The 17,345-nt window shown below is 47.4% G+C and overlaps 1 protein-coding gene across 1 annotated transcript in view; it reads right to left on the bottom strand.

Moving 5' to 3' along the window:
• Positions 1 to 538: 538 nt before the first annotated feature.
• LOC147418545 (hydroxyproline O-galactosyltransferase GALT6-like) overlaps positions 539 to 17,345 on the bottom strand; it is a 46,707-nt gene continuing 29,900 nt past the window's right edge. The window contains exons 3-7 of the mRNA XM_086506850.1: positions 2,262 to 2,552; positions 2,044 to 2,172; positions 1,784 to 1,957; positions 1,403 to 1,510; positions 539 to 1,314 (exon numbers count right to left, since the gene is read on the bottom strand). Coding sequence (XP_086362976.1) covers positions 1,111 to 1,314; positions 1,403 to 1,510; positions 1,784 to 1,957; positions 2,044 to 2,172; positions 2,262 to 2,552 — 906 coding nt within the window. The 3' untranslated portion in view covers positions 539 to 1,110. The remainder of the gene's footprint in view (positions 1,315 to 1,402; positions 1,511 to 1,783; positions 1,958 to 2,043; positions 2,173 to 2,261; positions 2,553 to 17,345) is intronic.

The raw sequence follows: 17,345 nt of genomic DNA, 5'->3' as shown, positions 1-17,345 counted from the left end.
CAACGAGACAGAATCCCAACAGGCCATCTGGTTCACAACTTTCATGAATGATAAACAAAATTTTGCTCACGACTTCTTGACTAAGCAACAACCCTTGGAGCCACTTGTTGAAGCTCAAAAGTTTGACTTCCATGCCCTTTCGACCACTAGATGCATTTAAGTGGGTCACTACTTCAACGACCCACGAATTACCAAACCTACCTTATCTATTGCAAACATTATGTGTTGATAAACCAATGGTTTTTGCTCACATCTTCCCAATGCCCAAAAAAAGGTTAGTAAGGAAAACAATTAAATACTATGTAGTATAGGTATACTCTAGGGAAAAATATGTATATATATATATAAAAATTAGAAAAAAAATATTAAGAGTGGTTGCACAAAGAATGTGGTGAACCATGGTTGCTCACGAAATTTTAAAAAAACCCATAAAAAGCTTCAAGGAACAAAAAAAAAACCTAGATATCAAGGGGATTATTAGAGCTGTAAAATATTCAAAAATTGTAGCCACTTGAATTTCAAAATATCCACACTTGAAAGCATCAACGGTTGATCTTCAAGTTAAGGTCATTTAAGTAGATGCTTGGGTAAGTGACAGTTTCCCTCGTTTGCAGCCTTATGGAAATTAGCAGCATAGGTTGTACATCAAGCACTCAGATATACTAAAATGGGGCATTTTATAGTTAGCATGTAGAATTTTGAGGTCCAACTGGAATTTGAGAGATGTCGCTGGGTGTTAAACCTGAGCCTTTACGCACCCACACATCCGAGGTTACAACTCTGTCGGCATGTATACTCTTAGAATCTAAATCATGCCAAATATGCCTATAAAGAGGAACATCTTTTGCCATCATTCTGCATATACTAGTTGACTGCTATAATTGAATTCTGCCCAGTAAGCAGCAGAAGTGGTATCGCATCTCAGCACCTGCGAAACCCCCGCTTTCGAGAGTGTGAACGGTTCTCACGTATATAGGATTCAATCGATACCACACTTGAATCCTCTGTATTGTCACCCTGGGATGGTTGCCACTTGTCAAACAAAGGCAATTTGAGGGGAAAAAATCGAGCCGTACTTGTACAGGTTATATTGCTTTGGCTCCCCATGTCCTAGTGGCAGCAATTAGCATCACCTTTCAGCAGCTTCTTGTGCAGGCAGAGCATATGCCGAGGCGACTGATAATGCGCTATTATGTAGCCATCCTCGCATCCGCTTTGGAAAAACTTCCAAATGTTAACATATTGCACACTTTCGCCAGATTGTTGATATTGCTTGACCCACAATCCCATACTCACATCCTCCATCTTGAATAGCTGGAAACTCGCAAACGCAGGTAAATCAGTATCATAAATTCTAATTGACACACAGTTCCAAATTAGGGACACTAGTATGAGAGCTTACTTCCAGTTCCTTTCTTCTCTTCTGCGCTAAAATGAAGCTTGCGATGTTTCGTGAAATGATATAGCCTGGTCCATTTGCATAAGTAGGATATTCCTCATCAGGCCACTCCTGCAAAATTTCAAGGTACAATTAGGGATCCAAGCCCAGGAAGTCCCGACATCATAAAACACGCACACAGGTATATGCCAAAACGACTCTCTGAGCAATTTTAGATTACTTCACTGATGGTTTTGTCTTTATGGACTATCGTTCTTTATCAACATACATAACTCAGCCATCATGATAATACCTCAGCATACATCATGATAATTCACTGATGGTTTTGTCTTTATGGACTATCATTCTTTATCAACATACATAACTCAGCCATCATGATAATACCTCGAAAGTGACAGCCCACTTCCCCATGCGTAACGGTCTGTGGAACATATTCATGTTTCCCATGTACAAGCTCTCTGCTTGTTTTACTGTCATGAGTTCATCCAACACAGCATCAACTCTAATGAAGGTGTCGTCATCACACTTCATAATATACTTCGTGGTCACATTGCGTATCTGATTCAAAAGCATCCCATTAATTTCAACACAACAAAATATCATCAAAAGTTAAAACAAAGTTCTGAGAAATGGTTAGAGCATACCCCATACTCACAGATAGCCAGAGTTTTCAACACAACAAGATCATACTCATCCATAAACGGCAGTATAACCATGTCGCCATAGTACTCAGCTTCCTTTTTCATCTGAATATTGATCTCTGTGTCCCGATGCTGTTTAGGTAGAAATACAGACCAACAATTTTCAATATAGACAGAACAATAATCCAAATGCACGTGCTAACTAAACCAACCATTCTTACCAAAGCAACAAAAAACCGTGCCACAACTTCTGCAGATTGGATTCTCCGATCTTGAAACCAAGTTGACCTTATAGCCATTCTCTCCGCAAAATGATTACTTGAAGAGAGAATCCCAATAAATAGGCTCAATGGCTGGTTACCTAGCTTTGGAGCTTTCCACTGTTGCCAATTCTCAAAAATTTGCTCAGTTACCGTCTTTGGAGGAACTGAAGGAAGCGATGTAGCTATCAGAGCTTGCAAATCCACATCGCCACCTACATACGAAGCAACTGTAATCTCCTCTGAAAGACCCTGCAAATTGGCTGGCTCTCTCTCTCTCTCTCTCTCTCTCTCTCTCTCTCTCTCTCTCTCTCTCTCTCTCTCTCTCTCTCTCTCTCTCTCTCTCTCTCTCTCTCTTTTTTGGAAAAAGCAGGGCTATATATTACTGAGTACAAGATAATCCCCAGCGGATGCCAAAATAGCCTATCACGTGGGGTGTACAAGCTGAATGTAAGGTTGAGAGCCACTATAGTGACAACTCGACTAGAACAAGCTCATGGTGGTCTGTATGAAGAGTGGAGGAGAAACCACTGAGGAGGTGCATAATGCCATGTAATCTGTCCACCTGTAAGTGTGAAGAAGAGTGGAGATCGGGCCCAATGCCGAAGGAAGTCAAATCGACGAGCCTCGGCTGCTCTAGATGTACCTGAGGAAGAATCCCACTGCCAAATGAGGGTGTGAATGATGTCCAACCAAATGGCAGTGAGGGTATCTGGTAGGAGCTGGGGAGCTGCACTGAGAATATGAAGACAACGAGCTCTCCAAACATTCCAGAGTGCAATGCTAGTGATGACTGAGAAGATTTCATCTCGTGTCTGAGGATCCCCTTGCCAAGCAATCTGTGGTAACATAGCCAAAGTCCCTCGCCGGTAACCAGTCATGGTAAGCATAAGAGCTGGATCTATGTCTGAGCCCTCATAGAAAAGATGCGGTCCGGGCATCGGCATCAACCAGGAGACAGATCCCCAAGTGAGAAATCCATGCTGAACACCAGCTCTGCTAAGTAAAAAGCAAACTGCTAGCCAAACTGCATGAGAAGACGAGCATGACCAAAGGCAGTGTGCAGGTGACTCAGGTAGGCGCAAAGAACAACGAGTACATAACGGATCATGACCCATAGAAGCTAACCAAGTCCCAACTGGAAGTCCCGCATGTGCAGTCATCCACAGGAAAAAGGAAATACGACAAGCTACATGTAAATCCCAGATGGCTGACCAAAATTGCTGTAGATAGGCATGGGAGAGACCTGAATGTAACCAGAAACGCATACCAGTGGGCTGCTCTGGGTGCTGTCTCATCAAAGCGAATCTTCCAATTCTGACTGTGTACTCAAAGAATGATACATGTACGCCGGTGGGGTTAGAGTGAGGCCAATGCCACTCTCCTGGGTCCCAATAAAGCTGAGATAGGGCACGACCCTCCCACACCCAAAGCCTCCAAAGTGCAGCATCAGCGGGAGTAAAACGGAGGTCAACACAACGATGCTTCCCGCGGGAGCCAACTACTCATATGGCCTCCCATCGAGCGCCGGGGTAGACAAGGCGCGGAGAGGTAGGAGCATATGTCAGCCTAGCATGCATCCCCGAAGAGTAGTCAGTATCAACTGTGAACAGCATGGTGTCGAAACGAACTAATAAGAGAGTGCTCTGAGTAAAGAGGCCTTCCCAGCCACAATGTGGAGGCATCTGAGCTGTGCCTCGCATGACTGCGTCCCAGTGTGAAGGAATGGCAGAGCCAATCTCAAGCAGTCTGTCTGTTACCCCGCAACCAATGTCATAATGTTCCCCCACAAAATCTGCATCCAGCAGACGTGTCTCATGAAATAGCCGCATAGAGGCAGCAGGGCCAAGTGTCCCAAGCAGCCCAATCTATGTGAGTTCGCTCTCCAAGCTGACGGGGTGGATTAACCGAAGAATCAAGAACTGCATCATTCCAAATGAGAGGCTGGCGCTCGATCTCCTCACGGCATGAGGGAGGTGAGCGTTTGATAGCTCGTTGCATGGATACCCAAATCTGAAGGAGCGATCGGATGAAGGGTGAGAGAGTGCTGGTGCACAAGGGGGCATCCGTAAAGAGAAAACGATACCCTATTTGCCAAGTATGGCCATCTCTAGTGCCGTGGCGCGGAGTCGCTGTGGAAAGAGCGGCCTGAAGAAGCATCTTCCAAGGTTCTTGGCCGGGAAAAAGACCCCGAACAATAAGCTTGGTAAGAAGGGCACGGCTCTGTAATTCTGGATCAATAATGCCAAGACCACCCTCTGATCTAGGACGAATAATCGTGGGCCAGCGAACTCGAGCACGAGTATCAGTAGTCCCATCTCTCTCTCTCTCTCTCTCTCTCTCTCTCTCTCTCTCTCTCTCTCTCTCTCTCTCTCTCTCTCTCTCTCTCTCTCTCTCTCTCTCTCTCTCTCTCTCTCTCTCTCTCTCTCTCTCTCTCTCTCCTCTCTCTCTCTCTCTCTCTCTCTCTCTCTCTCTCTCTCTCTCTCTCTCTCTCTCTCTCTCTCTCTCTCTCTCCTCTCTCTCTCTCTCTCTCTCTCTCTCTCTCTCTCTCTCTCTCTCTCTCTCTCTCTCCTCTCTCTCTCTCTCTCTCTCTCTCTCTCTCTCTCTCTCTCTCTCTCTCTCTCTCTCTCTCTCTCTCTCTCTCTCTCTCTCTCTCTCTCTCTCTCTCTCTCTCTCTCTCTCTCTCTCTCTCTCTCTCTCTCTCTCTCTCTCTCTCTCTCTCTCTCTCTCATTCATTGGATCACCACGAGAGACTGGGTCGCACAGACGGATGGGGGAACATGGAGAAGCCTCTCGTCTCTATGATCTCGCGGCTCATTAGAGCCAAGGCATCAGTACCACGGGCCATTATCCGAGCAGAGCTGGCGGCCCCCCCACTAGTGGTAGAGGCACTCACCAGATCAATCTCCTTCATAAACCGCACATGGGAACTTCCCAGAGACAGATATGCTCGCATAGCACTTGAGTCCTCTCGACAGTTAGCCATACAAGGAGATACAACATGCTGGTATGGGGAGATGACATCATGGTTTCAGGCGCATGGGTTCAGCATAGACAGGCTGCCACCATTCCAGTACTCATTGGATGCACCATCTCTCATTCTTACACAGTCGGAGATCACCAAGCTCATCCGCCAAGACCTGACCCAGCTAGACATCAGGAGGACATGGATACAACCAGCACAAGAACTGGGCACAAAGATGGCTTTCTACAGAGACCACCTTCTCCAGCTTACGGAAGATGGTTTTGTGATGAGACCCAGATACATGGATACCCACCTGTCTCATGGGATACGGTGTGCTATTGGCCAGTTACGCACATCGTCTCACCAGATGCGGATTGAAACCGGGAGATACAGCGGAGTACCAGCAAAGCCCAGGACATGCCCCTTGTGTGACATGGAACCTGAGACAGAGCTGCATTATCCATGCCGCTGCCCCGTCTACTACGAGATACGAGGCCGCTTCCATTGCTTGTTCAGAGAGGGTTTTGGACCACTCTCAAGAGTAATGGGATACGAAGATCAGAGATGCCTGGGTTTGTTCTTGCTCGAGCTGAGCAGACACAGAGAGAGCCTGATGAATGGCGAGGCTAACCAGTCTCAAAGAAGGATTACAGACTTCTTCAGAGCAGACACGGGACAGCCGCAAGAGCCACTCCCACAGCAGAGCTCCCCCCCGTCTCACACCAGAGGCACATTGATTGACCGAGCGATTGAACTGGGGAAATCCAGGCGCCCACGACTGCGCAGGACTACACAGCATCGACGGAGGCTACGTCAAAAGATTCAGAGCACGCTGGCCAGGCATGCACGGCGCCCGGTCAGACTACTAACCATGGAGGAAATTGAGAAGATTCGCCAACGACCGATGCTAGATCTTTTCTGATTCAGCTATCCCAACTAGCCGCCCATTTTTGCTTAGTTTTCGGCTTAGCTCACATCGACCAATCTAGAATCCCATAATATATATCTTTGTTTTGTACTGTTGATTAGGTTATTTTGCTACTCTAACTTTGTATCAGATCCACCACCTTGTAACTTTCTGGTCTCAAAGGTCACTATGGCCTTTTGAAGACGTTAATATAACATTACATTTCATTTCATTTCATCATCTCTCTCTCTCTCTCTCTCTCTCTCTCTCTCTCTCTCTCTCTCTCTCTCTCTCTCTCTCTCTCTCTCTCTCTCTCTCTCTCCCTCTCTCTCTCTCTCTCTCTCTCTCTCTCTCTCTCTCTCTCTCTCTCTCTCTCTCTCTCTCTCTCTCTCTCTCTCTCTCTCTCTCTCTTTTGGAAAAATCAGGGCTGTATATTACTGAGTACAAGATAATCCCCAGCGGATGCCAAAATAGCCTATCACGTGGGGTGTACAAGCTGAATGTAAGGTTGAGAGCCACTATAGTGACAACTCGACTAGAATAATCTCATGGTGCTCTATATGATGAGTGGAGGAGGAACCACTGAGGAGGCGCATAATGCCATGTAATCTGTCCACCTGTAAGTGTGAAGAAGAGTGGAGATCTTGACCAACGACGAAGGAAATCAAATCGACGAGCCTCGGCTGCTCTAGATGTACCTGAGGAAGAATCCTACTGCCAAATGAGGGTGTGAATGATGTCCAGCCAAATGGCAGTGAGGATATCCGGAAGGAGCTGAGGTGCCGCACTGAGAATATGAAGACAACGAGCTCTCCAAACATTCCAGAGTGCAATGCTAATGATGACTGAGAAGATTTCATCACGTGTCTGAGGATCCCCCTGCCAAGCAATCTGTGGTAACATAGCCAAAGTCCCTCGTCGGTAACCAATCGTGGTAAGCATAAGAGCTGGGTCTGTATCTGAGCCCTCATAGAAAAGATGCGGTCCGGGCATCGGCATCGACCAGGAAACAGATCCCCAAGTGAGAAATCCATGCTGAACACCAGCTCTGCTAAGTAAAAAGCAAACTGCTAGCCAAACTACATGAGAAGACGAGCATGACCAAAGGCAGTGTGCAGGAGACTCAGGTAGGCACAAAGAACAGCGAGTACATAACGGATCGTGACCCATAGAAGCTAACCAAGTCCCAACTGGAAGTCCTGCATGTGCAGTCATCCAGAGGAAAAAGGAAATACAACGAGCCACATGTAAATCCCAGATCGCTGACCAAAATTGCCGTAGATAGGCATGTGAGAGACCTAAATGTAACCAGAAACGCATACGAGTGGGCTGCTCTGGGTGCTGTCTCATCAATGCGAATCTTCCAATTCTGACTGTATACTCAAAGAATGATACATGTGCGCCGGTGGGGTTAGAGTGAGGCCAATGCCACTCTCCTGGGTCCCAATAAAGCTAAGATAGGGCACGACCCTCCCACACCCAAAGCCTCCAAAGTGCAGCATCAGCGGAAGCGAAACGGGGGTCAACACAACGACGCTTCCCGCGGGATCCAACTACTCGTATGGCCTCCCAACGAGCATCGGGGTAGACAAGGCGCGGAGAGGTAGTAGCATATGTCAGCCTAGTATGCATCCCCGAAGAGTGGTCAGTATCAACTGTGAACAGCATAGTGTCGAAACGAACTAATAAGAGAGTGCTCTGAGAAAAGAGGCCTTCCAAGCCACAATGTGGAGGCATCTGAACTGTGCCTCGCATGACTGCGTCCCAGTGTGAAGGAATGGCGGAGCCAATCTCAAGCAGTATGTCTGTTACCCCGCGACCAATGTCATAATGTTCTGCCACAAAATCTGCATCCAGCATACGTGTCTCATGAAACAACCGCATAGAGGCAGTAGGGCCAGTGTCCCAAGCAGCCCAGTCAATGTGAGTCCTCTCTCCAAGCTGACGGGATGGATTAACCGAAGAATCAAGAACTGCATCATTCCAAATGAGAGGCTGGCGCTCAATCTCCTCACGGCATGAGGGAGGTGAGCGATTGATAACGCGTCGCATGGATACCCAAATCTGAAGGAGCGATCGAAGGAAGGGTGAGAGAGTGTTGGTGCACAAGGGGGCATCTGTAAAGAGAAAACGATACCTGTTTGCCAAGTATGGCCATCTCTAGTGCCGAGGCGCGGAGTCGCTGTGGAAAGAGCGGCCTGAAGAAGCATCTTCCAAGGTTCTTGGCCGAGAAAAAGACCCCGAACAATAAGCTTGGTAAGAAGGGCGCGGCTCTATAATTCTGGATCAATAATGCCAAGGCCCCCTTCTGATCTAGGACGAATAATCGTGGACCAGCGAACTCGAGCACGAGTATCAGTAGTCCCATCTGTGCCACTCCATAAAAAGTTCGGCACGAGTCTGCGTAGCTGAGCTATCACACCAGAATGTAGCATCCAACAGGAGGCGGTATACCATACTGTAGCCAGAATGACCTGGTTGGCGACCAATGCACGGCCAGCCAACAACAGATGACGTGAAGACCAATGACAAAGCTTCCTGCGAATAGACTGTAGCACAGGTGCAAACTGCTGATGTGAGGAAACGTCAAATCCAACCTGAAAGCCCAGATATCTGCATGTCTGACCTGGCTGTAGCCATGTGAAACCATCAGTTACCCCCCAAGTAGGTATGTCATCACTGCCAACCAATAACCCATAGGATTTATGCCAGTTAATGCGTGCACCACTGGCAATGCAAAAAACCTCCAAGGCTCCCCGCATGGCATCAAGAGCTGCTAGCAAATAGCGCAACATCAGCATAGTGTCATCAGCAAACTCCTGATCGATAAGGTCCGGAGCTGAAGGTACTGGCATGGTCAAGCCACGAAATGCATGACTCTGAGCACAAAGAAAGTCTGACATAGTCTCTCCCACAAACAGATACAGATATGCTGCTAAAGGGCATCCCTGACGGACAGATCGAGAGAGCTCAAAACTGCGACTGACACGACCACCAATAGTAATAGCACTGCTGGCAGTTCTGAAGAGAGCGGAAATGCCTGAGATCCATCTCGAAGGGAAACCCATCCTGGCCAATGATCCTTCGAGAAACTCCCACTCAACACGATCGTATGCTTTCTCGAAGTCAAGGATGAAAAAAGCGAGAGGTTCAGAAGATGAACTGGCCCACTCTACTGCCTCATAAAAAGTGAAGATATTATCCAGTATGCATCGATCCATAACAAAGCCTGTCTAAGAAGTGTGAATAATATCTGGTAAGAACGGTCGCAAGCGATGGCTGATCAGTAACGCTAATATTTTATAGACCGAAGGGAGTAGAGTAATAGGTCTCCATTGGCGAAGCTGAGTGGTGTCACCCCCTTTCGGAATAAGAGATATGAGACCTGAACAAAGATCTGGATGCATATAGCCTGATGAAAAGATATCCTGACAACCACGAAGCAGTGGTATATGCAATACATCCCAAAGAAAGCTCTAGTGAGGCCGTCCTCGCCTGGACAGGAAGATGGATCTAGACTCTAGATAGCATCATGAAGCTCTGCAAGTGTGAATGGGGCCAACAAGATCTCTGCCATAGTGTCTGTACAACGATGGCGAGTGTGCTGCCAGATCTGCTCACGGGCAAGTAAAACCTCAGTAGTGCATACATCAGCAGTGAACAATGCCTCAAAATAATCTGCAGACATATCAAGAATAACATCAGGATGCATATGAAGTGTTCCTTGAGCATCGCACAAAGTCCTGAGGGTGGTGCCAGCAGGACGCTCTTTATGCGTAGTGAAGAAGTCCTTATTCATTTGATCAGCTTTAGCTATCCAATGAGATACTGAAGCATGATGAGTGAACTCAGACCTAGCCTCCTGTACACTACGAATTTCCTGTGTGAGTTCTGTCTGTCTAGCAGCGAGATAAGCATCCTGAGGCCACTCCTCAAGCAAGCGCTGTGTGGAGCCAAGAGGAATGTGGAGGTCAGACTCACGTACTCTCAACTGACGATGAATACTAGCAGTCTGATCACGGCAGTAAATACTAGACTGAGTAATGCAATGGGCTCCAGGGGGACCACAATAAGCACCCGTGGACCACAAGTCGCGAATCTGCTGCTGCAAAACTTCAGTGGTGAGAACACTGTCAGGGATGCGGCAGCCTCGTCTCTGTGCAGCGGATCTAGTGAAAGAGAGAAACAATGAGATGGGAAAATGATCTGAGAGGTCCCAAGCTGGCTGCTCATCTGGAGAAATGGATGATAGAACTAGAGGAGTGAGCGATCGCCAATCAGAGTCGCTCTCGACGTTGTTGAAATCGCCTCCAACAACCCAAGAGTCCACAGCAGGTAGAGCAGCAACAAAGGAAGACCAAAAAGTAGCTCTCTCCCGAGGAGTAGTGGGTGCATATACTGACATAAAGCCAATGGTAGAGTCCCGAATCCAGATAGAAACATAGATTGCTCTGCCAGTGACAAGGGTGCCATGCTGTTGAACTGATGCCAAGTATCGTGGCCCCACTGAAATGCATACACCGCAACTCTGTCCATGAATGCCTAGAGCAGGCTCCCAAAAAGGTGTGAGCGCCCGAGGGCATGAGATTACCAAAGGGAGTGTCAATCTTATGCTCCTGTACTAGTAATATATCCACAGTGCCTACTATATAAGCATGTAAATCTCTGCGAAGTAAAAGCTTGCGTGAACCTATTACCCGAGAAGTCTGTAAACCATTAGTATTCCAAGAAACTACATGTAAATCCATAGTCTGCATGGAAGAATTGGTAAAGCATCTGACTAACTGCGCATCTTCTTGGAGGCAGCTGGGCCATCCAAGGGATGAGCTTCTGGCAGGAGGAAAGCAACCCGCAAGCCCTCTCTAAAATATGGCGTCTCATTGCACCAACTGCGGACCTCAGCTTGTTTACATTGCATGACCGATGCTGCAGTTTTAACACCCCAAATGCGCATAGACATAGGAAGCACCACATCTGAGGATACATGAATGATCATAGGCAATGAATAGCAAGCATAAACATCACTCCATTCCATTGCACCAATACAGGAAGGGAAGTGTGGAGACAATACATCTGGAGCGGAAGTAGTCAACCATAAATTAAGCTGAGCCATAGTTTGTGCATGCACAAAATGCAGAACCTGATCCTCGGTCCATTCCTGAGCTGCATGGAATGGAAGGAAAAAGGAATGGGTAGGCTGAGAGCGACTGCCTATTAAAGAGGGAACACAACCTGGCTTGTGGTGCATAAGGTAGAGCTGCACCCGCAATGGTCCTTCTGAGTCACCGCACATTTCAGCTCGATGAGTGCCCCACAAAAGAGGGCAAGAGCTGAGAAAACTGCGTGGGACATAAGTATGGGCGGCTGAGGGAGGGGGTGGACCAGAAGGTGGAGGGGGGGGAGTAAGGGCGAGAGGGAGAGGAGGAAAAGGAAGAGGGAGCAACGGTGAAGGATCCATCTACATGGGAATAGGGACCTCGGGAATAGGGGAAGGAGCAGTTAGGGGAATGACAAGTGAAGGAGGAGCTGGTAGCAGAGGTAAGTGATCCTGGGCCGAGGAAGAAGAATGGGGAGGAGAAGCTGGGGGTAAGGGAGTGGCAGAAACTTGAGAGGGAGCAGGAGAGGTAACACTAGGGGTTGCATGCGGGGTGGGTTGCTGACGAGGACGGAAGGAATGGTTACGACCTACTGTCTGCCATGCAGTCTCAGTCGGAACTGAAGTAGAGGGAGGAACATGGACGGTTGAAGCTCTGGGAGCACCCTTAGGCTGTTGAGGTGCTCGAGTAGTAGTAGTAGGAACCGGCTGTGGCTGACCACGTGGCTGAGTGTGGGTGCCACGAGCTGTCTGTTGTTGTCGCCGATGGCGTGGCTGAGTGGGGCAATCGCGTGCCAAGTGTCCCATCTCGTGACAACGTAAACATTGTCCTAGGCGGCCAGTGACTACCATTCAGCAAGAGTAGTCTCGAACACGCACAGCCACAGTAACTGTATCTGGCAATGTAGTATCCCCAAACACCAAGACCTAAATGCGAGGTGGACCAGATGAGAAGATGCAGGATCCTGGAACTACTGTGCCAAAATGAGCAGCAATCATCTGAAGAAGATGTTCATCAATAAAATGGAGAGGCATATCCGGGAAGGAAAGCGTCAGAGGGAATCGAGGAATAAAATGTCGACTGTCAAATTCCTCAGTAGTGAACTCTGGATACCACCTCGTCAAGTATATCATTCTGCGATCAGAGAGTATAAGAGCGAGCCAGGAGAGCTGAGGCAGTGGCGGGATCTGAAAGACGTACCATGAATATGCCTCTGCCAAGTAATGTAAGTTCCGAGACCCGTCCCTGAGTAGTGCCCAGTGCAGTCTGACACCAATCACGTATAGAAGAGCGAGGTGGAGACTGTCCAATCATCCGGCCAACCAAGGCATGCTGTGTCAAGTGTTGAATTTTGGAGTCAATGCGTGTCAACAGGTCACCGGTACAATCCACGCGACAGGCAATTGGTGAGGGAGCACCGTGTGTGGCACTCAAGACCGGCAAAGCCACCATGAAGAATGGGCGAGACTGGTAAACGGGAAAAGCAAGACCCAAAGCGAAGCTTGAACTCTTTCACTCTCTCTCTCGTTCTCTCCTTCCCTTGCAGATATTAGAACGATGCACACGGGAAGGTTTGAAACAGGTGGGGTTGGCAGACTGTTAGGGTTTCGGAGAATTAGGGTTTTCGGGGAATTAGGGTTTCAGGAAATTAGGGTTTGCAGAGATTAGGGTTTCGAGAAGTGAGGGGTTGAGGAAAGGGCTGCAGGGACTCAAAGGCCAAGACGCGTGGGGCTGCAGGCAGCAGGGCGCGCGCAAGAACTAGAGGTGACGGGCTGCAGCAGGGTTCGCGCGCAGGATTGCAGCAGCAAGGTTCGCACGTGCGCAGGGTTGCAGTAGCAAGGTCGCGTGCGCAGGGTTGCTCGCAGCAGGGTTCGCGCGCAGGGTTTTCACTCTCTCTCTCTCTCTCTCTCTCTCTCTCTCTCTCTCTCTCTCTCTCTCTCTCTCTCTCTCTCTCTCTCTCTCTCTCGGAGATGATCAAATGGACGGGAGATTTTACCCATGAGTGGATGTGTGATATGTTCAACCTTGCACTTCAACATGGTATGCCTTATGATTGGAGTACTAATTGGGTTAAGCCTTTGCATAAAGGAGGGGATGTAAAGAATGTAAGCAACTACCGGACTATAATGATTGGGTCTCTTATGGCAAAGTTGTTTGGGTGCATAATGGAGATGAAATTGAGTGATTGGGCTGAAGAGAATGACAAGCGTGCAAAGGGACAAGCGGGTTTTCGTCGATGCCATAGCACCATTGATCATCTTGTCACTCTTCGTGTTCTCATGGAGGAAAGTCGGTTGAAAGGCGAGCGATTGTATTGTTGTTTTGTGGACTTTAAGAAAGCCTTTGATATGATTCCACGTAACAATTTGTGGAGAAGGATGGAAGAACTCCAAGTGCCAAGTGAGTTTATGCTTGCGGTTTCTCGAATCTATGAGAAGGTGATTTGTCAATTGCGCATGGGAAGAGAAATTTCAGAAATTTTTGTAAGCACTATTGGGCTTAAACAAGGATGTCCATTGTCACCAACTCTCTTTGGTCTATGCATCGATCAATTGGAACAAATGGTACTTGACTTTATGCAAGAAGAAGGCATTGAAGAGGTCACTATTTGCAATGCGGTAATCATGCTTTTGTTGTATGCGGATGATGTAGTGCTTCTAGCACACACTTTAGAAGATGCACAAAAGCTTATGGTTGTCCTTGAGAACTTTTTCTTGCATAGTGGGCTGATTGTAAATGAATCCAAAACAAAGGTTATGCTTGTGAAAACCAACCATAAGGAGAAGCCATGCATTGTGTACAACAACGAGACACTTGAAGTTGTTGAGAGCTTTAAGTACCTTGGCCTTGAGGTTCCATCCAATCACAAGTGGCATGAATGTGCTATGCGTTGCTTGGAAGCGGGAAAGAGAGCATATTATGCATTTGAGAACATGTGTAATGCAGGAAACATCAAGTGTTGGGTTCTCAAGAAGTATCTTTTTGATGCATTGGTGACACCGGTTCTTCTTTATGGAGTTGAAGTGTGGGGCGGGAGCATCTCAAAGTCTACTTAGAAAGAGTTTGAGAATGTCCAAAAGCGTTTTCTTACAAACTTTCTCCAAGTTAAGACACAAACACCATATATGCTCCTACTTCTTGAGTCGGGATCTCTTCCAATTGAGGTTATGGGCATGGAAAGGGTTGTGGAGTACATGATAAAGATGCGTCAAAACCCCTCACATCGACTTCCTACAATTGCATGGGAAGCAAGCAAAAAAGTTCAAAAGACACATAAAAGCAAGATCTTGAGCACGGGATGGATGCAAGACATAAAGAAGTGGTTTGGGAGATGGGATGCATTACACTCGCTACATGATGCTTCAATTGACTCTCAAGTGAATGAAGCTTTTCTACAACGCCAATGTATTACAGCTTGGGAGAAATCCGGTGGGTCACGCTTCATACATTACACCACCTATATTGCCCCCAACTACAAAACCATGTTCTTTGCTGAGAGAGGAAACCGTACTCACACTTACATGCTTGAGCCTATTCCCTTGTCCGCGATACGCACTATCGCAGCAATTCGGCTTAGCTCCCATTTCCTTCGATGCGAGATAGGGCGTTGGGGCAATGGAGAAGAGTCAAATCGATTGTGCACATTATGCTCACTGCAAGTTCGAGAGTCTGAGTACCACACACTACTAGAGTGCTCAGCTTTTGATCACATCCGAACTTGCTTCTCTCACATTTTCAGCCATAACTTAGACCTACACACTTTCCTCTCCCAACCAAAGTGTGGGCTCTCCATTGCGACTCTCATCACTACAATTTTGGAGCATCGAGAGTCACTCATCAGCCATACACATACTACATCACATGTAACTTTGGTACCATAGGTCATATTTGACCTCCGAGGACGATAATAAAATCTATCTCTCTCTCTCTCTCTCTCTCTCTCTCTCTCTCTCTCTCTCTCTCTCTCTCTCTCTCTCTCTCTCTCTCTCTCTTTTTTGGGAAAAGTCAGGGCTTTATATTACTGAGTACAAAATAATCCCCAGCGGATGCCAAAATAGCCTATCACGTGGGGTGTACAAGCTAAATGTAAGGGTGAGAGCCACTATAGTGACAACTCGACTAGAACAATCTCATGGTGGTCTATGTGATGAGTGGAGGAGAAACCACCGAGGGGGGGCATAATGCCATGTAATCTGGCCACCTGTAAGTGTGAAGAAGAGTGAGGATCGGGCCCAACGCCGAAGGAAGGCAAAGCGACGAGCCTCGGCTGCTCGAGATGTACCTAAGGAAGAATCCCACTGCCAAACCAGCGTGTGAATGATGTCCAGCCAAATGGTAGTGAGGGTATCCTGAAGGAGCTGTGGAGCCGCACTGAGAATGTTAAGACAACGAGCTCGCCAAACATTCCATAGTGTAATGCTAGTGATGACTGAAAAAACTTCATCACGTGTCTGAGGATCCCCCTGCCAAGCAATCTGTGGTAACATAGCGAAAGTCCCTCGCCGATAACCAGTCAAGGTAAGCATAAGAGCTGGATCTGTGTCTGAGCCCTCGTAGAAAAGATGCGGTATGGGCATCGGCATCAACCATGAGACAGATCCCCAAGTGAGAAATCCATGCTGAACACCCGCTCTGCTGAGTAGAAAGCAAACTGCTAGCCACACTACATGAGATCTCTCTCTCTCTCTCTCTCTCTCTCTCTCTCTCTCTGTGCATCAGAGGATTCGGATCACTTTGGCTCAACATGCACGACGCCCGGTCAAACTACTGACCATGGAGGAGATTGATGAGATCCGCCAGCGACCGATGCTAGATCTCTTGTGATCTAGCTATCCCAGCTAGCTGCTTAGTTCACACCTAGCAGTTTAGGATTCCATAGTAGTATTTTATACATTTGTCATTTCATTTTTGTCATCTTGTTACTCTGACTTTGTATCAGATCCACCACATTGTAACTTTCTGGTCTCATAGGTCACTTTGGCTTTTTGAAGACGTTAATATAACATTTCATTTCTCTCTTTCCATCCAAGTGTGGTCTCTCTCCAAGTGTGGTAGATTGGTTATACCATTTCCCTCTTGAATAACAGGTCTTGAGTTCAACTCTCTCGTCAAATAGATCTTTAAGGTCTCTTGGGATAGTTTCCCACCATGTTAAAATTCTCTCTCTCTCTCTCTCTCTCTCTCTCTCTCTCTCTCTCTCTCTCTCTCTCTCTCTCTCTCTCTCTCTCTCTCTCTCTCTCTCTCTCTCTCTCTCTCTCTCCGAGAAAAGGGGGTTGTATTCTGTGTACATAAGAGACCTCCGGAGATGCACAACAGCCTATCACCCAGAGGAAGTACAAAAGTGTGCTAACAAGGAGTGAACTATGTATACATCAAGGTGGCCTATATGATGAATGTAAGAGGAACCATTGTGGCGGTTCATAATGCCATGTGATGTGGCCATGATCTCGACGGAAAAGAACTGATGATCTCGTCCATCTGTGAAGAAAGACGCATCAACGCTGCTCTGTTGCCATGGAGGAGCCAGCTGAAGAATCCCACTAACTGCGAAAAGTATGCAGCAACTCTGTCCAAATGGCTGTCAGATTGGAGGACGTAGGGGAGGATTGAGAGCCCAGAATGTGGGCACAACGAGCCTTCCACATGGCCCAAAGCGTGATGCTACATATCGTGGTGAAAACTATGTCGCGGTGGCAGGAATCCAATTGATGATGGTATCATCTGTAAAGTACCTGGTCTATATTGTCACAAAGTGATGACATGGCATGACCAACTGGACACACCGGAGCAGAAGGAGAGCCAACTCCTAGACAAAAGGGCAGATAAAGTTTTACCAACTTATATAGAGCCTATCCAAGTGGCCTATAGCTGAAGATTATAAGTTGTTCCAACTTATGGACAACTATCGAGGGGCCAAAAGGGACACTTAGCATTAAAATAATGCGTAAAGAATGCTGAAATGGCGGTTGTACGGACGCCCGCAATTCACGCTGCTGATGTGGTAGGCTGTACGGACGTTCGCGATTCACGGTGCTGACGTGGCATCGCTGTACGGATGTCTGCGAGCAACGCTGGCT

The sequence above is a fragment of the Adiantum capillus-veneris genome, chromosome 30 (genome assembly GCF_014529385.1).
Source record: "Adiantum capillus-veneris isolate H3 chromosome 30, ASM1452938v2, whole genome shotgun sequence".
Classification (NCBI taxonomy): domain Eukaryota; kingdom Viridiplantae; phylum Streptophyta; class Polypodiopsida; order Polypodiales; family Pteridaceae; genus Adiantum; species Adiantum capillus-veneris.
The sequence above is the reverse complement of the archived record's forward strand: the minus strand, read 5'-3'. Positions and strand labels throughout refer to the sequence as shown.